Raw genomic sequence first — 26,619 nt, 5'->3', positions numbered from 1 at the left:
CTCTAACTCAAACAGAACCTTTTGACAGTCAGTCACAAACAATATATAACAGCAGCTGGTGACTGTTTTTTTTTTTTTTACATCTTGTGTCATACAGTAAAATGAAATTGAAAGCCATAAACTACAGTCTAATTATGGGATGTTTTCTATGTCTTTCAATTTTCGTCCCCTCTGTTGCATTGTATTTCATTATGTTGTGTCTGATTAATTACATAGCATAACTCCTCCGAAGCCTCAGAAGTCAATTTGAATGTCTAACATGACACAAACAACGAGAATGTCGGGTAATGTATCGTGCTGGACAGAGCAAACCTTTGTACCTCCTGTTATTGATTTTTCTCATCTACCCTGATATAAATTCTTTGTCCATGTCATGGAGGTAAACATGTTGGGTTCGGACACAGAGCAACTGAAAAGATTTTTGTTTTAAAGACACTTCTGTGGGATGGATGCTCACAGTGTGAACCAACAAGAAAACCACCTCGACCCTTCTCAGATGGCTCAGTTGTTGAGTTAGCAACTTTCTGACGGTACTTAAACTACTCCTCTCTTGTCAAGTCTTAAGCTTATGTCTTTATTTTACATGTTCCATTTGATAAATGTTGCACTGTGAAGACAAAAATTTAAAAAAGTGACACAAATTCAGGAACTTTGGCAAACTGCACACTGTGTTTATGCAGAGTGAATGGAGGCACCATTATTCCCCAGTATTGGTAAAACATGTGGGCACCGAGAAAAATGCAGTACGTGTTAACTCTTATTATTCATATTTTCTTTTATTATTATTTACAGAATTACAACTTTGTCACACTGCACACGAACCATATTCGTCTACTCCACTTCTACTCATGGTTGTGCTGTTTCCATACTGGTGCAGGACTTCATATTCCAGTGAAAAATGAGCCCACAGTGAGTGAAAAAAGTGCAGAAACTGCCTGGAGTTCAGAGGGTTCATGTGCCTCTTTACATGCAAGCAAAGCTGTGCTGCTTACCTCGTAGGTTGCGTATGAAGTCCTCCAACAACATCTTGCGGTCGGGCTTGATGTTGGGGCTGTACATGTCTGTGTTGAGCAGAATGATGGCGAAGGCCAGGATGAAGATGGTGTCCGGATTGTGGAACTGCTGCACCACGTCGGGGTTACACATGCAGTAGCGCTGGCTGTGGGTATAAACAAGAAGGGGCAGGAAACGGTAAAAAATCAGAGGTGGCAGAAGGAAGAGAACAATAAAAAGTTTTATGTAAGAAGAGATGAGGGATGAGATTAAAGGTGGGCGGGAAAGATGATGGAAAGGATGGGGATGATTGCATGTGGTAATAGATATGGCTTATGACAAAGCATACATACATGTAGAGGTGACAGAGAGGGAGGAGACGGAAGATAAAAATGTTTTTAAAAAGCACACAGAGAGATGAATTAGAAAAACGTATGGGACAGGAAGGGATAACGTATGAATGTGTTTTCCTCAGGAGCTGAACTCATCCTTCAACATGCTCATAAACATTGCGGCACGAGCTGAGTTATGGTTTTAATTTTGCTCGTGACTTCATGTGAAGCTGTTGCCCTTTAGCAGCAATGAACTACACAGCAGGTGACGGTGCAGAAGCTCTACACGCTTACACGAGCTCCACAGCAAACTAAGGGTGTCGGCTGTAACGCTCGAGGAAAATGATTCAAAGAAGGTCGTTTCAGAAGATCCACCCTCCTCGTCGCTTATTTGCACACCGCGACCCAAATGCTGAAAAAGTCCACCCAGTCCTTTTTAGCCATTTATTTGCTCGGTTGCTGGATTTATGCAGGTTGTCATTGTGCTGGCGAGAAGAAATATACATTTTGAAATATGAAATCCCTTACCTAGGCACCTTTTCTGCAAACAAATGCCACAGAGGACAGGCTCAGTTTGATGTAGCTCCAAAAAAAAAATCCCAGAGATAAAAGTGTAGAACGGAAATGCAGCTGCTTTGTGTGCTTATGGAAGCCATGAAAGTAGCAGATTTCTAGACGCCTCCTTTGTGTGTTTGCATGTATATATATATATTTATATATATGTGTGTGTGTGTGTGCGTTCAAGAAAGTAGAGCCTGGAGTGCAGGGATAAATATATTCTTCTCGCTGTGAGGTGTATGGATAGTGGAAGGTTATGGCATGAATAATACAACACATCTGTGTATGAGCAATCAAAGAAGCCTTATACGGAGGAGAAAGAAAAAAAAAAAGATGAGTGTGGACTTTATGGGCTTGGCGTTGGAGTGTACTGTATACTGTAATCATTACTGTAATCAGTCATCATTTCCATACTGAGGCTGTTGCAGTGTTTTGCTGACCCACTGAGCCGCATGATTAGAATCTAATGTCTGTGCGGGATTGAGTAAAGACACAGATTTCGGTGTGCACATGTAGGTTCAAACCTTCTTGCGCTGTTTTAATACGTTTTTAATCTTGAAAAGCAAACACAAAGCTTGTATGGGCGAACATGCATGTCAGCCACAACATTAAAACCACCTGCCTAATATTGTGTAGAACCCCCTTGTGCCACCAAAACAGCTCTGATTTGTCAGGTAATGGACATGAGACGTGTAGGGGTGCAGTGTTAAAGAGATGTTAGCAGTGGAACCTTTGGACTGTGTCCTCTATGGATTGGGTTTGGTTCAGTGCATCCCAGAGATGCTTGATGGAATTGAGATCCAGGGATTTTGGAGGCCTGGTTAACACTTTGAGCTCTTGGTCGTGATCCTCGAGCCATTTATGAGCAATTTTGGTGGTGTGGTGGTGCAAACTGTGGTCCTTTGAGACGAACATGACGACTGCAACACTAAAACCAACCTGGATGTAGTAGCAAGTTTTGGTGCAGCAAGATTAGTTTCATGCAGCAATCAAAGCTCAAATTGGGAGAATTGAGACTTGAAAAAAAAAGGGCCGGAAAAACAAATGAAGATATGAATTCAGTAAATTATATGACACAAGTTTGCGGTTGTAATGTGATTTCAGGAGCTAAGCCTGATCTTGGTTTTCCATTCCAGTGTCATGTCAAGTATGTTTTAACCACTTTGTACAGCGCCATCGGTTTTAACCGTGAGGTAGTTGGTTGTAATATGTATAAGCAGAGCCTCGGTTTATGTGTTCACCCATCAACAGGTCAACAGACCTATTAAAGTTTTGGAGAGGTATCGTTTTCATACAAAATATTTTATGATCAAAGTCGTATAATCTGAAAGGTCGTTCTCTTGCTGGAGGAATCTGCTGGCATTTGGGTGTGTTGTTGCCACGGGGAGGCTGTGTTTAGTCTGGAATAATGTTTAGGTGGGCATTAAGTGTCACAGTGACATCCACATGAATGGCAGGACCCAACCTTTTTTTCCAGCAGAACAATGCAACGTAACGCAAAGATCAGCATTACACACTTCACCCCCTACTGAAGACTGTTGCTAATTGGTGTGCATATATCTCATAAATAAAATGTTTTCTTGTGTTTGCGGAGTCCCTCTTGCAGTATTTGTTTAACATGATAATCACAGAGCACACAGATGCTCATTCGCATCTCAGTGTCTGCAAACCGTGACTCGACAGCAACCACTAATTACACCCTTGTCTGTGAATCCTAATGTAGCACCGCGTGGTGAAAAACCCCCCATTTACGCTGCTTTCCGAGGGTGCTCTTACTCCGCACACCGACGAAGCGCCAAACAGAAATGAGAGGGTAAAATGACACATGATGTCTTCTCAGTGAATGATTTTGTCAGGCTGTTTTTCCCCAGACCAACTTCTGCTTTTTCCTACAGATTGTTAAAGACGGTGCAATCCGTCAGTCATTACGCGCTCCTCAGAGGGCAAAATGATACAAGCTGCACGATCCTTATCTGTAATAACTGCGATATATGGGGCAGAAAATGCAGTGATTGTCGAACGAGTAAATAAAGATACTACACTGGAATGCAGAATATAAACGGAACATATCTGCAGCACTGGGAGCTGGTTCATATTTGCTCATTCATTAGTACACTGACGCAGCAGATACCGAGGCTGCTGGCTGCTTTTCACTTTACCCCCTCGCTTCTTTTTTTTTTTTTTTTTTCACTGCTGCTTCAAATCCCCTTCACTTACTTTGGAGATTTCTCTTTTTCTTTGTGTGTGTGTGTGTGTGTGTGTTTGGAGGCATTTCAAAGCCCAGGAGGAGGGGAGGCAGGCACATAGAGGCAGTGGCGGTTACGCAACGTTGGTTATTTATAAACCATCCTCCCTCTTTTTCCTCGTTTCCTTCCTTTCCTAGTTCGTGTCCCTTCCCTTCCCTTCCCCTCCCTCTTCTTCCTCGCCTCTCCTGCTCCTGATAACACGCAGCGCCGGCCCGATGTCCAAACATGAGCTGTGCCAAAGCTCCCCTGCCCACCGACTATGACAATGCAGCCGTTTTTCTCCTCATTGGGCACCTTGACAACTGTGACAGGTGGTTGTTACTCGAGAGGGGCGACGGCAAACAGTTAGCATTAACACACAGCGCCACAGCTGCACCGCAAATTGTCACCCTGTCGCAATTTGTGGCCAGAAAAGCGTTGCAGGGTGTATTCAGATGGAGGGGGGGGGGATGGCTTGTCAACATTTTCAGTGCAGCCACGCGGAAAGAAAAGTGTATAGAAAAAGGATTCATGTGCAGATATGTCCACATATGACCTCTCCAGTGCTGAAGTGGTGAAGCATGTTTGTGCAAGAACATCAGTGCATGTTTTCATGTTCCCTCTGTGCTACGCAGCAGTGCTCCTGGACAAAAAAGAAAAAAAAAACCAGCAGCTTGAACTGACATCACACAAAAGACAAATCACAAAAATCACATCTGTACTTCTCAGCATGTTGCTTGATGTCGGCGTATTTTGTGATCAAAAAACCTGTGAATTGAATCTTAAAGCACTGAAAGAGAAGTCTGGCCCAGAGGAAGTTCGTGAGTGACACTTTCATTTTCTTTTATGTCTTCTTTCTTTTTTTTTTTTTTTGGAACACCCACTCCAATATCAACACACCTGGAGTTACAGCAGAAAATAGATGATACTACATAAGGGTTACTTTACATATCCTACACCATGATAAATGCTCTCATCCAGCATCTGTTTTCCCTGCATAACAATGTTTACAATCGTGATATATCATTTAGACATGGTCAGATCTCTCTGGTTCTTGTGAGTGTGTTCATTGAGGCTTGAGCGACTGGATTTCTTTCTGGAAAATATGCACTTTACAATGATAACTGTAGCAAATTTAATAAATCAACATTTGAGCAGGTCTACATGGTGACCCTTGATTTTGTCGACGGTCCAGATGTTGCTGGTGTCATTTAAGTTAAGCCGCACTTAATAGGATTCAGGCACTGTGCTACCACCCAGCATCTACGATTATTGACAAAATTTTAGTAAAATACACCCTCCGCCAAGGAGATGATTTCTGTTCCTGTTTCCTCCACAGAAAAGGGAAACAGCTACATTAGCAATGCAAGCTTTAGCAACACTCCTAAAAAAAAAAAAACCTCCGCCAATATGAGATTTTCATGTCTACTTATGTTTGTACGTAATAAAATAGACTTTTCTTTGGAGTTGACAAACATTTGTTAGTTAGTCCGTTCAGCTGTTTCTCTACTTGTTGAACCAGATAAACGGTTATGTAGCCACACTAACCTGATGAGTAGCGATTAATGTTTTTTTATGTGTTGTGAGAGTTGTTTGATACATATTCACAAAATAACTGTTGGCTAATGAGCTCGTTAGACCTGCTACTTTGGAAAACTTCGGTGGCAGCAACTTGACGTAATACAGTAGCTAGCTAATTAAACGAACATTAGCTTCACAATTTTGTCCAAAAACGACGTCTCTGGCTAACTTTTTAATATTGCAAACTTACTTTTATTTAAACAAGAATCTTTTATAAGGGGTATTTCTTTCAAAATTTTCCGCTCATAACTGTGATTGAACCTGCAGACTTAACCTCAGGCGACGAGCGAACATCCATTAATTATCCATGTAAAAGAAAATTCATTCTAACCAAACCACCCTGCTTAGTTTATCGACAAACAATGCCGAGTGGTTTGTATGCCTCACAAATTCAAGAAAGCACAACAGCACTGCTAACATTAGCTTGCACTGTGATGTAGCAAGCTAGCATGGGCTTCCAGAGTGGGTAAATACTACACCAAATATCAAGAGCATGAGGTTTTGTGAAGGTAGTAAACTACTTAACTAATGTAAGCTGCAAAGGCTAGCGTACCTAGAGTAGACGAACACCATTTACCATCACCAACAAGGGTTTAGCAAACTGTCAAAAGGATTGAAAAGTGTCGGGAGCTATTTCACTTCAAGATAAGCATCCCATTCGTTTTCCTTTTGATCGTGCCGCTCATAGTTGGATTCCTTCTCTATCTTGGATCAGTATGAAATTCTCTGATACAAAAGACCAAGAACTGTAATTTAAAAAATAGCTTTGGAAATCTGCAACAAACATCCAACCGCCAAGCTTAAAATCCTGTGATGTTTGCTGCTGATAGTGGGAGGAAGCACAAGATGAAACTGTTAAAAAAGAAAATGCAATGTGCAGTTCATTCATATTCAGGTTCAACTGCAGGTGAATCGTGTGCCTGTTTTGTTCTCTAATTTGTGCCTCTCCTCGATGCCAGTGGCAGCGAAGAAGTGTGGGTGCTGCAATATTTAGTCCCATCTGTCATGCCAAAATGACACAGAAAACATGAACCAAAGCTGTAGAAGTCTGTGCAAACTGCAGCTGATAAACCCAGACTCTTGCTTGCATGAGTACCTGAAGGCCTCGATAAGACGTTCCACCTTCTGGGCTTCTCCCTGGACGCGAATGTGGGCCTGGAACTTCCTCAGTGCTTCGTCCAGCTCCATGCCTGAGAAGTCCATCTCATCCACCACACAGCTGTGGAGCATAGAGAGAGAGAAGGATGAGATAAGGAAAGGGTAGTAGGGAGGAAGACACAAGGCGGAGGAAAATCTAATAAAATTCACAGCAAAATTCATGGCAGTTTGTCAATATGATGGCGGTGGTTGCACCTTCACCGGTGGGCTGGGTGAACCTGTGGATGGGAAGTCAAGATAAAAAAGAAGCAGAAGGCTCACTCATCTGCTTGCCAGTCACAGCAGCCCTCCGTTTGCTGCAGGCATTAGCCACGCACGGACACCAGGGATAAGACCGGGCCCGGCTATCTTCTCTGTGCCACAGCTGCCAAAGCATGCACATACACACAATGCCTCAGAGCAGAAAATCCTCCAATTACCTGGCAACCCCGGCTTAATGACTTTAATTAAAAAAAGCAAAATATCCCGTCCGACGAGTTCGGGGAGGGGGTGGAAGGATAAATACAACGTGGGCAATTTGGAGGTGAGATGAGGTTTGAAGTGAAAGGTGACTTTGGAAATGGGATGGGGAGGTTTTAAAGTTCTCCTCGCTTTGATGTGAGGTGTTCTGTCGAGGTACAAAGTGGAATGATAATCAAACTATGAAATTAAAGTCTCATTCGGATTGACTTTCATGTGGTTTACTTCAATGCTACCCACACTGGTTCAAGACGAATTAATCTCTTTTTTTTCTTTAGTTATGGACAGCGTGTTCAAAGGAGAGATGATGGAGTTGATCTCCAAATCCTCAAAAAAAATACAGCAGCCGTGTCAAGACATCGCCATCTGCCTCTGATCTTTTCTGTTTGTTGTACTGCAGGAAACACTGGGATACACACACACACACACACACACACCCCTACACACACACACACTACATTAAGATGGATTACTGTGAACAAAGCGAGTTAATGAGGTGAGTACTTGACTGTGACACATGCTGCTCCAGCAGAAAAGAGTCAGATAGCTGAGTCTACAGTACTACTTTACACAGTGAATACCACAACATGAGAGCAAAATCTGCTCTCAATAGAAACGCCCTCAACTATTACTCATTTTACTGCTAGTTTTACCACCACTAAAAGAACCAAGAACTACTTCCAGGTCTCCAACTTTACTGAAACAATTGCTCCTTCTCATACTTCTACCATTGCTACTATAGACTTGTCTAAATTACTACTAAAGTAACAACATTCCTACTCATACGTGTCTAGTGTCCACAGCTTTATTACTCCAGCCACTACCACTATTTAAGTCACTTTGGAACAACTACTACGACTAGTCCTATACTACTACTTCTGCGTTACTACTTCAGCTATCACTTGTCCCATGTGTATCACTAATTCAGCTTTCCAATCACGACATAATCACAACATATTCTAACTATGACATTACTACAGCACAGACTATTTCTACATCATACTGAGATCTGGAGGCAAAGAGCTCCACAGCTGAGGGGATCGAACAGCAAAGACCCGATCAGCTTTAGTGACAAGTCGAGGCTTTGGAACCATCACTGGGACTCTGCTGGAGGATCTCAGGCAGTGATGAGGCTCATAGGGAGTTAACAGATCACAGATGTAGGCAGGAGCCTGATCATTCAAGGCTTTAAACACAAGCAGTAAGATCTTCGAGTCAATTCTACAATTCACTGGCAACCAGTGAAAGGCAGCAAAGATTGCGGTAATATGGTTGCTTCTCTTGGTGAGTGTTAAAAGCCTGGCAGCAGCATTTTGTATAGACTGCCGTCCTTGGATGTTTCGCTTGCTGATACTAGAATAAAGGGCGTTACAATTGGTAAGTCTGGAGGTTATGAAAGCATGAATGACCTATTCTGAGTCTGCAGAAGAGAGCAATGACCTGATCTGAAACAAGACTGCTTCCCTTTGGTCACCTGATCCTCAAAAAAGAACAAAGTTTATACAAACATTACTTGATGAGGAAGCCAGATTAGAGGCGAAATTGTTAATGCTGCTAGAGCTGCTCCTGAGGGGGGGTCAATTATGAACACATCAGATTTGGAATCATTTAGCTGAAGGAAATTCTTAAACATCCAATTTTTAATTTTTAGCAAGGCAGGCCATAATAAGAGACCTCAGTGGTACTGGGCTTTAATGGGAGATACAATTAGGTGTCATCTGCACAACAGCAGATATCAATGTCATGTCTATGCATGCTATGCCCCAGGGGTAGCATGTATATAATGAACAGGAGGGAGCCCAAAATAAACCCCTGAAGGAGAGGAGAGGAGAGGAGAACAAGCAATACTTCTGTAGTTTATCAACATGTCTATACAACTTCAGCAAAAAAAAGATATTTACAAATATTTGCTGTTGTTTAAAAGAACATGTATGTATAATATTTATTTATAACACTGTAAATAATGTCCACATTGAAAATAGGTATTTCAATACATGGTGATTTTCTCTGCCAAATGACAATTTTTTTTTCTGCATTTGAATCAGCAAAAATATTTTACAGATATTTGCAGACGTAAAATGTAAGTATATTAATGACAGAAAAATGAACAATTATTTAAACCAATCTCTTACAGATTTCCTCTGTTTTCTGGAGTTACAGATAATATGTTGCAAAATCACAAGAAAAAAAAAGTTCATTTTAATAACGCAAAGGCCAAATTGTTTTTGTTTTTTTTTTTTACAAATGCATTCCTTTCCAATGTGTGACTGTAAAAAGAACCAATACTTCTGTGGTTTCTCAACACCACTATGCTATTACTTCTATTGCAATGATTCTTATTTATGGTCTGTCTTGTCATGATACAAGCACTGTGATACACTTGATGCCGCTAAATATCTTTGCAACCACTGAGGACTTGTTTTTTGTCAAGCACCTTGCATGTTATTGACCAGCTCACAACACATAAAAACCTCTTACCTTCTTGCTTTGAGGTGACAGCACTGCTTTCATACAGCTGATGCAACTAATACACAATACATTGTTTGAACTGTGTCTCTAGCCAACATAGATTGGATTTAAAGAAGAAACACACATTCCTAACACAGCGCTTACAAAGGTTAAGCGTATAGTACAGTAAGCCTGGCTTGATGGTCCTCTTGATCAACTCCCCTGACTGTCGGGCCTCTCTGATCGCCCTCCTCATGACTCACTTCCCTCGCTCCACCACCTCCCTCTCCTCCGTCCCCGGCTGTCACTCCTTGTTTATGTAATGTCAGACGAGATGCTCTCTAGCCTAAGTACATCAGCCCTCTCCTCCCCCCTTCGCATCGCTTCCCCACACACACACACACACTAACATGATAAAACATACGCATGGGAGACCACACATGCACAGAACACATGTGCACGTTGTTGGATTTCACACAGTTACCTGGCAGGAAAATGGAAAACATCTGTCCATATAGCACAGCTTCAATTGGCGCAAACACGTGAAAATGAAAAGAAATACAAAGCCACATGGCGCCATATTTTGAGCAGCCAATAAGGACATGACAGGTTCAAACTGATCTCATTTTTCATGCTGAATAGGTAAACTACATTATCAGTAAATGAGTCCTCTGGGTGCCACATTTCTGGGAACCTGAATCTATAAGCACAATTTGGCTTAATTGACCCAAGACGTTTTAACTATTGTTGTTTATGCTTGAAGAAATGAGAAGAGAACGAGGCCCCATTTACTTTATAGGAAGGGAAAGGAGGGAGGTTCAGCAATACAAGAGACTGGAGAAGAAAAACACAAATACACATGCGTTCACAAGCTCCCCCAACACAGTCTCACACATTCAGGCTCAGTAAATCACCATGAGTGATTTTCACATTAGACCGCTATCCCTCACTCGCTCTCCTGTGACTACACTTTATCGAAAGTGCTCTCTCGCACACTTTGCACTCTCCTATGATGTTCCTCTTCAACATCACTTCCATTACGGGCCGCCGCTGTTTGACTGCTGCCGGGAAAGTAGGGAAAATATACGTCTATATATCCCAATGTCACCTGCGCCGCGAGTATATCTGCGCTTGCGAATTGAGAGTTTGAAGCCTTAAGAGCATAATCCTGTTAATAAAACGTCTCCGGAACCGTGACGGTGCCTGTTTAAGAAAATATAGATATTAGATGAGGGTGACGAACAACTCGGTAGAGTGCTATGTCATGTTTGTGTGTGACCTTGCGGAGAACGGAAAGTGTCGTCTCGGTTCGGCCACTTGTGCAAAAAAAAAAAAGGAGGATGAAAGAGAGATCTGCGGAACCTCCTTGAATTGATATGCAAATTTAGAGGTAATTGGTGAATGGGGGAATGTAATAGAATAAAAAAGGCAATTACTGACATCAAGGAAGGTGCGTATTGAAAGATGGAAATAACTGTGCATGGGGGAGAGAGAAAATGACCTCTGCAGTTTCAAAGCAAATAACAGCAATCAGGTTAATGACCTGGAATGAAACTCACAGGGCTGAAGTGAGTCATGTGTGCACGCATGTGTGCCGCAGTGTCTTTGTATTTATTCAAGACGCATGTTCCTGGTCTCCAACCCTCCGGTTCATCTGTGTTTTATTGGATTTTTTTCCCCCTGTCTGTTCAGAAAAGGTTAAAAAAAACACACCGAATAATGCTCATTTGAAAAAATAGCTTTTTAAATCCGTTGCCACTGATAATAAATGTGTTATTCGATGAACACTTTACTGATTCTGTCCTGACCTAGTATTCATCAGCAGCACACTAACATTTAATAAACACATCATACTGCAGTCGAAAGCAGATTTTAAATATATATGAACATACACCAGTTAATTACAAACTCTGTGTAAATGCTTAAAGTTGTGCAGCTTCTGATCAAACAATATGTTGTGGAATATGTAGAAATAAAAAGAACCTTAATGTTCTGCATGGTGGCTTCACATAAAACACGTGAAAAGAACCGTATGTATGACTCTGGAGTAGCAACAGATAGTAAACCTGATGTGATCTGGGCGTGTTACTGAGAAAAAGACGGTGCCATATAGGAGGATGCAACAGTTTGGAAGCTATAGAAGGGACTCGGATCGCTAAAAGGCCAGATCTGACTCTACTAAAGTGCATCATAGGAAGCAAAAGATCTTTGAAGCTTGCACCATATGAGTGGCTTAAAAGTCAGGATACCTCTGTTGCTTCTACTTCAGCCATCCTTCTTCTAGCTGAGCTCACATTAATAGTCTTTCATTTTAATAAAACACACAATAAAAGAGGTCCTCGGGGAAATATGAGAGGAGCTTCTTTTTTGCCTCCGCCGTGGGCCGTGTTGTGTCTGTGTTTGACTGACAGCAGCTGGCCGCCTGCCAGCGTGCCGGTGCACCGAAGGGAACAAGAGACAAAGTAAACAAACTTGTAGCTTACATGTCATGGGAAGACAGCATGCTGTTAGCAGTGATTCTGAAGAGCGGCGACCGCACTGGAATCTAAGTGGACCGAAGTGACATTTGCAAATACATTTACATGCTGTTTAATGGCGCTGCAGCTGAATGGCTGATTAGCAACGGAGCCTCGTCCTTTCTCCTCGGTTTTCGTAGTGGCTCGTTCAAGAAGCTAAGGTGCAAAGGAAAAGACGTGTTTGTAAGACGAATGACAAGGAAGAAAAGGTGTTGTGTAGCAGGCTGCTGTCTGCCTGTGACGGAACGCTGATGTTAAAGCTTCACTCAAGATTTGATTGGCTGCATCCATTTATGCACTGACCCAAAAAATAAATGCAAAACCTTCATGTGACCAAAAATTCTTAATATAAACTTCTCCTGTTTGGTGTCAGATTTTTTTCAAGGGATTCACAGAGCAGATATGTTTGCTATAGCACAGTGGGCCCTAGGCTTTTTTGCACCGTGGACCGCTTTTGCCCACATAACAAAATACAAATCATTTTTTCCCATTAAAAAAGCGTCAAACAAATAAAATCACTTTTTATTGCTAAACATGTACTTACTTTTTCTTCTATCTCGATGTGTTTCTTAATTCATTGTGACAGCGGGCATGAAAACTGACAGATTCAAGTGTGAGAAATAAGCACAGGTGGAAGTGATGGGAAGACAAGCTTGTCATTTTTCAAAATAAAACAACTGCGCAGACTTCGCTGGAAATAAAATAAACCAAAAAACCGTTTGTGCAGCCTGGTACCAAATGACCCACGGCCTGGTACTGGTACTGGTTGGTGGCTGCTGTAGCAGATAAAAAAAAGTGCACTTTGATTTAGTTGCACTTCAACACTCTGAAATCTAAAATGTGCCAGCTAGTCTGAAATTAATGCTATCTTTAGAAAAATCATGAACGTTATACTTTACACATATTATACACCTCGATTACAGGTATAACAGGCTGGTATGAATTCTTAAATATCTGCATATGTCTACCCATCCAATTGTTTTTTTTTACACTGGCAAAGCAGGGTACATCCTGGACAGCTCACCAGTCTGTCACAGTGGCCCAGGAGAAAATGTATTATAGTTCACCTATTGACACGATATAGGTGTGCATAGTTTATCTGTGATATTGACACTGAAAATTCTGCCCATGTGCAATGATAACTTAGTAACTCGAGCCAATTATGGTGCAATAACAGATGTTTTCATTGTGACTGGGCAGCCTGTGGCCGTACTTTGGCTAAATGACAAAATCAGTGCTTCAAATTTCCCGCTTCGAACTCAGGATTCAGCTGTGGAACAAACGACTAATCTGCAACCGATAAACTGTGACTCTGAAGTGTAGAGAAGTCGTTCACTGTTAGATCCTGAACAATGCTGTCTCCATGTCAGGGGTCATTTAATTCCATGTACACACTGGAAGCTCTTGTTAATGTGTTGAGGACTGTGTGTACGCTTCATCATATAAAAAGCTGTTGCAGTCATCTAATGCTGCTTTTACTTGTGCCTGGACGCTGTAGTTAACTGAACCCTGGACATACGGCAAATAAATTTGACCTTTCCGATCTGGGGTTGTGGTCCCCCCCAGGCCACCTTTGGAAGCACCTCTGAACTTGTACCCATATATGCTTATGCATGACATAGCAGCACAATAGCACTTTATCGAATCCACACAGTGCATCTTTCTGTGCTCTAAGTGGTGACTGTGGGTTATGAAATCTCCAAGTTAATCTTTACATTATCGGATGACGGTTAAATTGCTCCTTGTGTCTTCCTTCCCATCTGATATAATGATGTCAATGTAACAGCAACTGTGGCTTTAATATTAATGTGACAAAACACGAAGGAAGCTTTCAAAGGGCAGGAAATTCTGTTATTTTATTTTTGCCTTATCAGCTCTTTCCTTTTTCTTCTATAATTCTCGCACTGCAAGTCAGCCTGCATTTACAAGAATCAGATAAGGGCTTATTTGTTGGATCGTGACACTTCAATTCTGCCTTGTTTTCAGCGTGTTTATCACACTGAGAAATATAATGAAATGTCTCTGTCAGGAAAAATAACACCTTTGACGTAAGTGGATACTGAAGTTATAATTTAGGTTTCACATTTGGATTTCGGGAAATCATTAGACCTCGAGCGAGGGCAGAAAAATGTCTAAACTGTAAAACCTGTGCAAAGCTTGTAACTAATAGGGCTGAGGATTTTCCATGTGTTAAATCCCCTATCGAATCCGGGGCGGCAGTTGACCCCGACCCCTGATCTCCAGGAAAAAGGAGGGATTACCGAGGAGAATCACCTAAAACGATTTCTGGAAATAATGTATGAAATCCTACTCACTCCAGGACGTCTCTGTTGAAGGGCTTCTTGCTGTTGCCGAGGAACTCTCCGATCATCTGTCGGCTCAGGCCCTTCCTCTGCAGCAGGAAGTGGGCCACGCCGATGGGCGTGTCCGGGATGAAGCCTCGTGAGATCAGGAACTGAAGGCCCTTGTCGGGATTTCTGAGAAAAAAGAATAAATGGATGAAAAAAAAGATTAGCGCTGCAACACTATATGCACTACATGTTGGTGATAGTAGACCGTGACAGATGATGATACTTAACCACAATCAGCAGCAGTAATAAGTCAGTTTGTTGGCAGGTGTAGGCGTGACACAGATCCAAACCACATCAATGCAAAGTGGAGCTCCATATTTTATGTGTTTATCATTTATTTATTGCAATAACATCTGAGAGCTGCAAAAAAAAAAAAAAAAAAAGAATTGTGCTAATAGGAAACTCTGTACTTTGGGGTGCTTACCGTGCCCACCTGCACGCTGTGGGTGGAGACTGATAAAGTGCAAAGACAAACAGGGCAGAAATCTCATCTGTATTCGCCGAATTACAACATTCATTAACAACCACTAAACAGCTCGACGCTCTAAATTTAGAGGGTATTTCCGCGATCATAATGGCTGATTTGGGATGCAGCTCTGAATCCCTGTTTGTGTTCAAAGACTCGGTGTTTCTCCCAAGTAGTATTTAACACACTGGGACTGAGCAAAGATTAGTAAAAGTTTGACATTTGTTTGTTGTAAAGTTTGTGACATTTTGCTCACTGTGAGGGATTATCTATGCCAAGTCTGTCCAGGGTGATTAATAAAAACCACAGGCGGATGGGAAAGTTGTAAATCAGTCAAAAAAATAAAAAAAATTACAGTTTTGAAGATGGTTAATAGTCATATAAACAGTTTGACGTCAAAGCGATTTACTCCCTTGTTCATTCATACACTACACGCTTTATAAGTGACACTCAGTTGTTTACCCCATAGTGACAAATACCCAAAGGCAACAAAGCTCAGGGGTATTTGCTGATATTTTGTAGCTTGCTATGATAAAGGCTAATGACACTGTTATAATTAATGATGACATCAATGAGTCGATCACTTCACATGGTGTCAATACAATGGAAAAAAATTCACGTGAATGCCACCTCAAGTCAGAACACTGACTAGACAAGTTAGCAAATTGAGTTTTTGATGCCAGAAGGTTTAGTATTTAATAGTGCAGATCAATGTATTGCACATCACTTACTCAGTCAACATTTTAATTGTAACATGGTCTTAAGTTGTAACTGTAGCATGACCAAGCTTAGCCACAAACTGGATTTATCAGCAGTAACCTCAATAACAAGTCTATAAACCAGTATTTTACTGCTAAGCAATCAAAACTTGGCAGTGGGTTTGAAAGGCAGGTTATGTTTTTAAAAAATGGCAAAATCAAATCATGTATCAAAGAAAGAATCTGTAACAAGCAGAAAGAATTGTATGATTTGCAACTTTTCACTGGCCTTTTAACTGATCATGTGTGATGAATGATTCGCTCTGAAAAACTGATGGAATCTAAGCCGAAAATGTTATTATTTCATCAAAATTTTTCTACATGTCTCATTTGAAAATGCATAAAAATTTATGGTTTGATCTCACTAGATTCAGTAAAAAGAAAAAAAAATGTTCCAACAGTCACATTATCAACAATCAATGAAATTCAACTTTTGCATCTTATAATGTGTGGCATCGTGATTGTGTTAAACTGTACAGAAGGCATTTCTGAGCTCTCTCTAGCTCTAGCCATCCCTTGTACTAGGGTTGCAAGGTGGATCGGTGGTTAGCATCATTGCCTCACAGCTAGAAGATCCCCGGTTTGAGTCCTGGTTAGGACACCTGTGATCTTTCTGTGTGGCGTTTGCATGTTCTCCTCGTGCAGCGTGGGTTCTCTCTGGGTTCTCTGGCTCCCACAGTCCAAAGACATGTTAATTTGTGATTCTAAATTGTCCGCAGGTGTGAATGCTTGGTTGTCTGTCTCTAAGTGTAGCCCTGTGATAGACTGGTGACCTGTCCAGGGTGTCTCCTGCCTTCACCCTAAGTGATAGACTCCAACCCCCCACGAGCCTAGTGAGGATTAAGTGGTGTATAGATAATGGATGGATTTTGTCGCAAGCATGTATTATCTGCCACTGACCAAACAAATATTCATTTTTTTATTTACTCCTCAGTGCTCTTGTTGAAACATTACATAATTACGACATGTTACCTGCAATGTGATTGTCAATTTGTACATAAATGTTATTTTCTGCTCCCAGAAAATTATTTGCAACGTGTTGCTCATATAACATTTTAAGGTACCGCTCACTCAACTTTAATGCATTTCACTCCTTTTTGCTTTTTCTCTTGTGAATGTTTAATAGAATCCTCACTGCACCGTACTTCTTATGCAGCTCTGATGCTTTTCACAACTGATACTTGTCTCTTTGTCATGTAAAACTAACCTGACAACCTCACCTCGTCTGCATTCTGTTATCTTCCATGTTAATGTACCAACTCATTTTTTTAACAAACTCGTCCGTCATTTCAGCACTGGTCTGACTCTTTTATGGTTTATAGCGTCTCATCTTTTTTTGATTTGCAGTCACATCATTGAATTGGCTGTCGGTACAGTTTTCACCGTTTCACCGCCGCCTCAAGTGAAAACTTCAAAAGGTCTGCACTGCTGCCGTTAACCTTCACTGCAAGTGTGTTTAGCTCACTGCATAGCTGTTCACCTGCAGTGCCATATACATTGTAAGGGCAGAGTAATTCAGCAAACTAATGCATGCAAAACCTACTGACAGGATCCCTTAGATTCATAGTTACAAGCTCCCTTGCGACTGTATGAGTTTCATGCGTGAGTAGTCTGTGTGAACATCTATTTTGCTGAGCAATGAGGTGTACTTCCATGCTTATGCCTTCAGAAAATAGTCTAAACATCTCATTGGTTTCCATGAATCATTGTTTTCAAACTATACCTCCCTGCCTATGATCCTTGTAGATGATCATTTTCAGCTCACTGCATAGCAGAAGTTACTTATGTATGAACAAGGGAGTAATATCTTAACTATTTATAACCCTATTAAACGCAGAGGGTAGCTGCTGTAGGGAAGCTGCCGCATTATTGTCACTGTTCCTTCCACAGTGTTTAAACCACAGCCTTTACATAAGAGTGTGTGACCACAGCTAATGGGTTTAGTAAGGCGAGGGCAGGACAGAGGGAAGAAGAGGGGAAGAGGAGAGGATAAAGGGCAGGATAGAAGAAGGAGGCTGAAAAAGGACGAGAGCGAGCAGATGTGGGGGAACAGGAGGCTGAGGACGGCGAGCGCAGGCCAGACTGCCTGAAAGCATCTGCTGCGACAGCCTCAGCTTCTAAGTCAACCTCTCAGCTGAAGGTGATGTCTCGCCAAATGAATTTGGCAGATATCACTCATTTGATGTTTGCCCAACAACAGATGGATCCCACTTGGTGATTATTATTCGTAATCAGGCGCGGATAGCGAGGTGAAAAATGGGAAATTATGCAGGAGAGACAAGACGGACAGATTTAGATGAGTGATGCAGAATGAAGCTGTCCCTCCTGGATAATCACTTGTATTAAGTGCTTTTCTAAATGCTGAGAATAATCCTTTTGTCGTGAGAAAAGTAACAAAATCCCAAAGTTGGCAGTTTAGGAGACCACCACTCATGTCCCATCTGCAGTGTACCTTCTTCATCAAACCTGTCCTGTAGTGTGTGCTTTGATTTTGAAGGAAAGTGTCAGTTTTGTCTTGATTATTTTCACAGGCATTATGTTTCTGAGTAAGGAATATGCAAGAATATCCAAAGTAAATTGTAGGAATGAAGGGGTGAATGCTGGACATTTAAAGTGTGAGACTTTGGGCCTAAATTAAGTGTCTGAAGCCCAGAACCTGGAGGCAGGTCTTGTGCCAAAATTGCCAAAATGCCATCAGAGTCAGAAATCATAAAAAATGGAGCTTCGCGTTAGTTCAGACAGGCACGGAGTCAGGCGGTCACATGGCCCCTCCTGGCCAATCGTCATTGCTAAAGTCCAGCCCACCCACTTAGCTGCTTTATAACTGAGGCAGCGTTCATTCATTCTGCCCGCTTCACGCTCACCACACCGCTGTTACTCCAGCCTCTGCAGATCATCAAATCTCCTCCTCCTCATCAACCACCACCTTTAAAAAACAGTTCAATCTCATATAACCCCGGTGTTTCCCATACCGTGGGATTGCAGGTTGCAGATGGTTCATTATTGTACCTTGAACTATGTAATCTAGATTCTGTTAGTGAAGACTGTTTAGTTGGTCTCGTGTTCATACTGTATTCGAAAAATTGTAAATTGTAAATTCATGGCTCTGCGGGGGTTTGTGATCTCAGGGATTATCTGTGTCATGCTTGCGCAGATCGTTCCAGAGCATCACGAGCAGCTAAATGTATGTGATCTCAAATAAATGGTTATAACCTGACAAAGTGTCCTGTCTGAACTGACAGTTCTTGACATTCCTCTGTGACATGCTCCTCCGTTAGGTAACCTAAACAAATCAAAGCTTAAAATCCTAATATTTCATCAAAATCACAATATTCCACCTGTCTTAATTTAAAAATTAACCAAAAATAAATTCTTTGCTCAAACCAGAGTCATGATATTCTCCTCAGTGCAACCAGAAAGTCATTAGTGACTCAGCTAAAACCAACGGTCACGTCACAAAAATGGAGGGTCTATTTAGCTGAACTCAGCTGAACTGCAGGCACTGTTTAACCAGAGCACATAGAAGACATGGAAACAAATAAAAAAATTAAGCAGTAATATATCTATAGTATGATAACACCTTTGGTCTTTTAAAAAAGCTTGAATATGTTGATTTTTCTTAGATTTTGTAAATAAAGTATTCACAGAAATTCAACTTTTTAGCCCCCTTTTTTAGGATTTATGTCATTATAAGCTTTGTTATGCTGCACAAAAGACATTTTAAGACTTGGACCCATGGCTGTGCTTTTCCCACCGTGGTGCAGGACTTTTATATTTTATTGAGAAACGACCCCGCCGTGAGTGAAAATCTGTTAAAAATGTGACAGCAGCAGCAAACACCTAGAAACTGCTTGGGGCTAAGAGGGTAACAAAAGCACTATGGTTCTTTGTGATTCATCATCCTTTAATCATCCTTTACTTGCCATGAGCTGATACTGTGAGGAGCATTAAAAATCATTTCTGCTTTCCTCTTCTAGATTGTTCCCTGACCAAACAGTTCCTAGTTCAGAAAGCACAAGTCAAATTTTTTGGGGGGGAAACAGACACCGAATACTTCTTTTTTTGATCGTTTTGAGGAGACGTGCAGGATTGAGCTTGTGATTCACAGCAACAGACAGAAAACTGGGTTTCTGACAGACGCGGTTGAAGTGTGAAGGGAGCAAGACTACAACATGAAGAGACACACCGGCGTAAAACAGGGGAATAGGAGGAGACGGTGGCAGACAGGACCCAGATGTCACCCTAGAATGAAAACTTTGGAACAAACGCCCCAGACATCTTCCTCTTTCACACTCTTCTCTTGCCTCCTCGCTGCACACTTCATTTTCCCCCATTTTGCATCATCTTGTTGGACTGTCATAAATATATCCCTCCCTCACCACCTCGATATCAACTTTTATTGGCTCTCTATTTTATTGCTAATGGACAGATGTGCAGCGGCCGCACCTCCGAACCGTGTTTTATGACCCTTACAAGTGCTTTACTGTCGGCGCTGCATGTTGCCTATTTCTCCAGGTGCACACATTTCTGTTCCATTACTAACCAGTGATAGATTGATGGCCGGTTAGCGCCCCCGTGCATTTCTCTGAGTGGAAAACGCGATTGCGTGTTGTACCTGTGAACGCTTCGACACCCAGAATCATTACACTAATGTGGATTCGCTGTTGCACGCAACCGCTCGTGTCAATCAGGCGTGCTATTGCTGAGAAGGCAACTGAGGGTAAGAATATAAGTGATATGGCGGCCTTTTGCTTCCTTAGGTTGGCATTTTTTTTCATTGTTGTTTTGATAAAGTGGCGGTTTACAACTTTTATATGTCGGATGCACTCCCAAATTCCTCTATCTGATGACACGTTATATTACAAAGGTGCTCATCTACAGCGCAGAGGCTGCTTTAAGTTACTTGTTTTCAAGGATCGGTTCATTCTGTGAGCTCGTGAAATCGGTTCACACTGTAAAAATCACAGTATGGCGTGCCGTATTCTTTAAATATCCAGAGCAAATGAGGGTAAAAAGGTGTTGGGTTCCGTGAGAAATTAGAAATGCTTCCTGTGTTCGCCATCTGGATTTCAGAGTTTGTAATTATGTGCTGGGTCATTTAGCACTGAGGGCAGAATGTTAATACAGGAAAGGTTTGTGTCTGCCCAAACAAGCACCCACAAACATCAAAATACACACACACAGCTTTCTGTGGAGCTGGATCCCTGTCCAGTAATTCGGCTTTGCTACATTAATTAGCCTGCGTTATTCAACACATCATGCGTCTCTCTTTCACATTTATCAACCATACATCTCCTACGCCCAGGACTTCAGACTGCAGCCAAAAAGGTTGCATACGTGACCTTTTCTCAAGCGGGTTTAAAATTTCACCTGGTTGCATTTGTGCGAGTGAATGATGATCATTAGGCTGATTTGGAGACATTCCAACCGTCACGGGCAGCTACTGTGTTAGATATTGTGTTTGAAAGTAGTAGTTGTTTTTCTTCTTCTTGGCTCAGTCTGTCTCTCCCTGCCTGTCACGTTAAAATATATCTATCTAGCCATAGTGGATTATTTTTTAAAAAACTGAATATGGAGAGAGAGAGGGGTTGGACTCAGATGTACCTGACTCAATCACAATGGCAATGTTTAGCTAAAAAGTCAAATGAATATTGGCAGCAGTCTCCGTTTTGGCTTCCTGCAATTAAACGAACATGATCGGCCGACGTTTAAAATACGCTCCGCTCAAAGAAAGCAGCCCATGTTGATAAAATCTCGTCATGTTGGCCAAATCTATCCAATTTTTGGTCTCACAGCTGTCTAAGTGAACTGCAGCCCCCTGGGTAACATTTACCTTAGCCTGGATGTGAGGTGTTTAAGGAAAAGTGGTAAATAGTCCTGACCAGTTTATAGGACTGATATCAATCTTTATATCAATCCATAACTAGGTTTTGCAAAGTGAAGTTTTAGGATTACTACTTGTGGCGGTGCTGTACCAAAATAACTGTGTGGGTCATGGACCAGATCATGTGGTCAATTTGCTTGCACCGGTGCTACCCGTGAAAAAGTTAGTCCAGAGCTCCACCGATGCCACAGTTTCTTTAATTCATAAAGGTGTGATGGTGCTCCATTTTCGTGCGCGGCGGGGAGTTGACCGGGAGCGGCTCTGATGTATAATCAATGCTTTCACGACACCAGAATGTGTGAAGGAGAAAAGTGAATTAAGGACATGTCTAACTGAGCCGTATTAAATGGAAAAGTCATGCATACAAAAGGCGAAATCTGCTCGGGAGTCTGTCATTAATGTCACCCGTCGTCCCCTCTCTGTTCGCCTGTTCAAGGTTTTGGTAGCAGCTCTCCTGTGTGACGGCGTCGTCCTTGACACACACTCCTCTCACATAATGGAGTCATTGTCATTCCGGCCACACTCGAGGTGGAAACTTTATCAAGTGGTCTTTCTCTCAACCTTTTCCCCAGTCTACCTTTTTTGTGTCTCTTTCCGTTGTTCTCTCTTGCTTGGGCACTCCATTTCCATCACTCGCTTGTCTGTCTTCTTTTATTCGTGTGCGGGCTGCTGTGTGCGCACACACACACACACACACACACGCACAACTTCTGCTCTCTTTAATTTACTTTCCACCCTAACCCTTTCCCACCCTGCAAGAATGCTGCATAGATCGCCTGCTGCAAAACAAACACACACTCGTGCACGCTTGCAGTTTACACTACCTCGCTGTGTGCATATGTGTGAGCTTCTTTTTTTTTTTTTTAATGTTTTGGTCCGCATGATCAAGCAGTACCCAAGTTCTAGCCCAAAGCAAACAGCCCTGTTTAAGATGCAAAGGATACAACAGTGCAGGTATTAGAGGGAGGATATGAACTGGTGGAACTAATAAGCCTCAAGCCCGATTGCCCTCTCTCTCTCTCTCTCTCTCTCTCTCTCTCTGTACTTCTTTATTTATTTTTTGCTCTTGCTTCCTCATTCTATCTATCTCTTCCCTCTTAGCCAATTTATTAAAAGTGGGCTTATCTTTCAAGGTGTGTGATCAGAGGAATGAGAAGTGAGTTTGCAAACAGACCAAGAGGCTGTGTAAGCTGTCATTTAAAAAGAAAACCCCCCCAAAAATCCAAGTGCTTTTATTAACCAGTCATTACTAGTGTGTGCAGACACCACAAGATCTGTAAAAACTGTATGTCCTTTATAAAGTCTGACCAGGTTACCTTCTTTTTAAAATTGTAACTAGCTCAGATTTTGCAGCTAAACTTTCTACATATAAACTGCCACCCTGGTTTTCTAAAAGTTAGTCTCTTCATCCATATTGGATAAATCTGCACTACATAATTCACTTGGCGGTGCAGTAAGTGTACATGTAGCGATATGGAAATGGAGATGTGTGGAGGTCAGGGTAGCAGATGTACTTCATCTTTCATGCCGCAGCTTGCATCCTGCATCCTCCCATCTTTTTTTCTTTTACATTGATCGAAGCCGCAATCTTTGCAGAATCTTGCTTACGTGTTTGAGTTGTAGATTTAAGTTTGGTATTGGACCTAAAAATGTGTTTACACTCACATGACCCTATCTTGGCCAGTGGTTGGGGTTAAGGATTCCCAAAAGTCCTTCATTAGTTGTTTTCACTGCTGTCCTATGAAAACCATGCGTCTTCTTTAGCTACTTTTTTTGAATGCTGTGAGTTCTTCACATAGCTGACTATGATTTAGAATGGTCTATTTATCTTAAAAAGGGGGATGTTTTTTCAGCTTTTGAAGTGAAAGGCCATCCAAAGTGGACATACACGTTTTCAACCAGCAACAGAATAACTTAATAATAACGAGTGTCAGAACCTGTTTGATTTGAACACATTGAGGTCAAGTCTCGTTTAATACCTAACAACAAATTTTCAAAAACTAACAAAGAAATTAAACTTTATTTTATTTTTTAAGGTTTAAATATAACTTTATAACAATATAACTTTGGTATACTGCAAAATGACATGTTTGAGTTGTCTTTACTTCTAACCATGGTTGTTCTGTTTCTACAGAAGTGTAGGACTTGAAAAATGAATCCACAGTAAGTACAAATGAGACACGGGCAGAAATTTACATTCACATTTTTCACCAAAACCTAACAGCACCAACTAAATCAGCAGTGTATCAACATACATTTGCAGGTTAGATTTTTCATTAAAATCTGTGAGTTTGGGTGAACTGGTCTGACTTTTGACGAAGACTATATGCAGTGAAATGACTCTAAAAGCCTGCCACAGCATAAAGTAACTGCATACTCAAGTGAAACCTAACACAAAGTCAGAGATAAAACTTTCTTTTATATAATATATTTATGCTGCAAATGAACAGAGTTCCTGGCAAAGATTACAATAGCTGGCAGTGTTAACACCCATTTTTAGTTCTATTTTCTGTATTTTGTGCATTACCCACTCTTCACTAAGCACAAAGCTCATTCCTTCTTTTGTTTTCCAGCATTGAGTCAAAGTTAATCGGCTTTATTGAGCACTTTTCACGGTAAATCTGCAAATCACGATAACTGGTCTGAGCTTGACAGAGACTATATACACGGTGAAATGACTCTAAAATCCTGCCACAACATAAAATAACTGCACACTGAATTAAAACTTAACAGAGAGTTAGAGATAAAACTTTAGTTTTTTTTTCTTTAAACTATATTTATGCTGCAAATGAACAGAGTTCCGGGCAAAGATTACAATAGCCGACATTTTTGGATCCATTTGCTGTATTTTGTGCATTACCTACTCTTCATTAAGCACACAGCTCATTCCTTCTCTTGTTTTCCAGCATTGAGTCAAATGTAATCGGCTTTATTGAGCACTTTTACGGTGCTGCGGAGCTTGGCAGTATAAGCAAAAAGATAATGGGTGTTTATGAGCCCCAATCTTCTAAATCAGTGTGAGATGCCTTAATTGGAGCAATATCTTAACAAAATCTTGTAGTTTTTTTGTATCCAAGGGATTCAAGTGGCCGAGGTGGCACGTGAAGAAGAAAAAAAAAATAGTCCAATCCTTCTCAGACTGTAATATTAACAAATTTTTCATTCCAGTTCCCAAGGTGCTGGTTCACACAGCGCTGAAAGAACTTTTAATTACATTCACGACTCACAGCAGAATGACTAATGAGAATTTTAGGCTTTGTGGATCGTTGCCATTATTTTTTAGATTCATCCGTCACGCATTGGAACTAATTGTTACCCAGCTACTTGATCAGCAGTTGAGCTCAGCTTGTTATATATGTGAGGGAGTCCAGTTCATTTATTAGCATATGTGGGGTGTTTGGGTGCTTTGGGGTACGCTGCGGGTGAAAAGCTAATAGAGCATATGGTAAATGTCCCTATTTAATAATTCCTCGCAAGTGCAGCTGGTGGCTGCTGAGCACATTCTCAGAGGTGGTTACAAATGTTTTTAAATGGGAATGCAAAGTACAGAGCAAATAAATCAGGACGGTAAATTTACACATTGAGTTTTCGCTTCACTTGGTTGCTTAAAGTTTGAACATAAATTCCTCAAATGCAATGTATGCAAGGAAAGGAGTTTGTTATTTCAGCAATTAACTAACTGGAGGTTCACCAAGCTCGCTGCTCCAAACGTGGACGTGCAGCTCCGGGATTCAGTGTTTTTCCTCGGCACAGCAGATTTAGTCAGTTTTGGCCCCGTGCACTGTTGTCACCGCGGCAATGTTTTTTTTTTTTCTTTTCCTATCGCTCGCTGCCATGTAACCAGCTTGCACCTGTCTGGAGCGCGTCTTGGGAAGTTCTTATCTGGTTTTGACTTTGTCACTCCTCGCCAGACAGCGAGGCGGAAACTGCATTCAGAATGACTGAAAAGCTGCAACATAAACAAGCTTCTCAAGACAGAGAGCAGCTTTTTTTTTTCTTCTTCTTCTTCTGCCGACTTCTTGTGAAGCCACAGAGGAAAACATGACGGGAGTTAGGTGGTGGGAGGAACACTATGCAAGAAGGAACTTAAGCTAAAAAGCTGGATTTTTAGGTGTGAAGACGCAGTTTGAACTGATACAAATATTAAATAAACAGAATTATTTAATCAGCGACTTATTCTCATTTGTTCACTCAGTAGTAACTTCAAAGCTGTAAATTAAGATTTTGGACACTTTGTCATACTTTTAGCTGCATGATGGTCATTTTATAAATCCTAAATCCTGGGACTGTTACCAGATATATGTAGCAGATACACTTACAAGCTCAAAATTAGGACACGTAACAAAAATGTCGGACATGATGAAGAAGAGGAGAAGGGTTACTGGTGGTATCATGGCCGATATTTAGCGTTTTTCAAATTATCTGTAGCGTTACTTTAATTAACTGAGTATTGATAAATTAAACGGCAAATTTGTGTCGGATGCTACCACCTCTCTTTGTCTGTAGTCACTCTATGGTCTTAAAAATGTCTCTATAGCAGAAACAGAACCTGCAAGAAATCCAAACCGTCGCCACAAACCACCTTGCCACATTGGCAAAGGCTATGCAAACAACTAGCGGCGAAGCTAAAAGACAGTCACAGATTAACCTGAAACAGTGCCTGGAGAACAGTTACAAATCACGCTTTAAGATTTGGGTTTAAGTGAGCAATAAAAGTGAAACAACAGTAAAAAAAAATGAGCAAACAGAGAAAAACAGCAGACGTAGCTGCACAACACAAACTGTTCAATCTCGTTCAATGACAGAAGTGGAGGCTAGTGTGTTCACATCTTGTGATTCTTCGATGTCATCATTCCTACAGCATATTCAGATATAGTAATCCTTAATAAT

At 41.3% G+C, this 26,619-nt stretch overlaps 1 protein-coding gene across 1 annotated transcript in view; it reads right to left on the bottom strand.

Moving 5' to 3' along the window:
• The window catches only part of iqsec3a (IQ motif and Sec7 domain ArfGEF 3a), a 119,788-nt gene that overhangs the window by 12,111 nt on the left and 81,058 nt on the right, over positions 1 to 26,619 (bottom strand). The window contains exons 6-8 of the mRNA XM_008304712.1: positions 14,586 to 14,747; positions 6,786 to 6,908; positions 993 to 1,159 (exon numbers count right to left, since the gene is read on the bottom strand). Coding sequence (XP_008302934.1) covers positions 993 to 1,159; positions 6,786 to 6,908; positions 14,586 to 14,747 — 452 coding nt within the window. The remainder of the gene's footprint in view (positions 1 to 992; positions 1,160 to 6,785; positions 6,909 to 14,585; positions 14,748 to 26,619) is intronic.

Source organism: Stegastes partitus, unplaced genomic scaffold (genome assembly GCF_000690725.1).
Source record: "Stegastes partitus isolate 25-593 unplaced genomic scaffold, Stegastes_partitus-1.0.2 Scaffold2297, whole genome shotgun sequence".
Lineage (NCBI taxonomy): Eukaryota > Metazoa > Chordata > Actinopteri > Pomacentridae > Stegastes > Stegastes partitus.
Note: the sequence above shows the minus strand (reverse complement) of the source record. Positions and strands in the feature narration are given on the sequence as shown.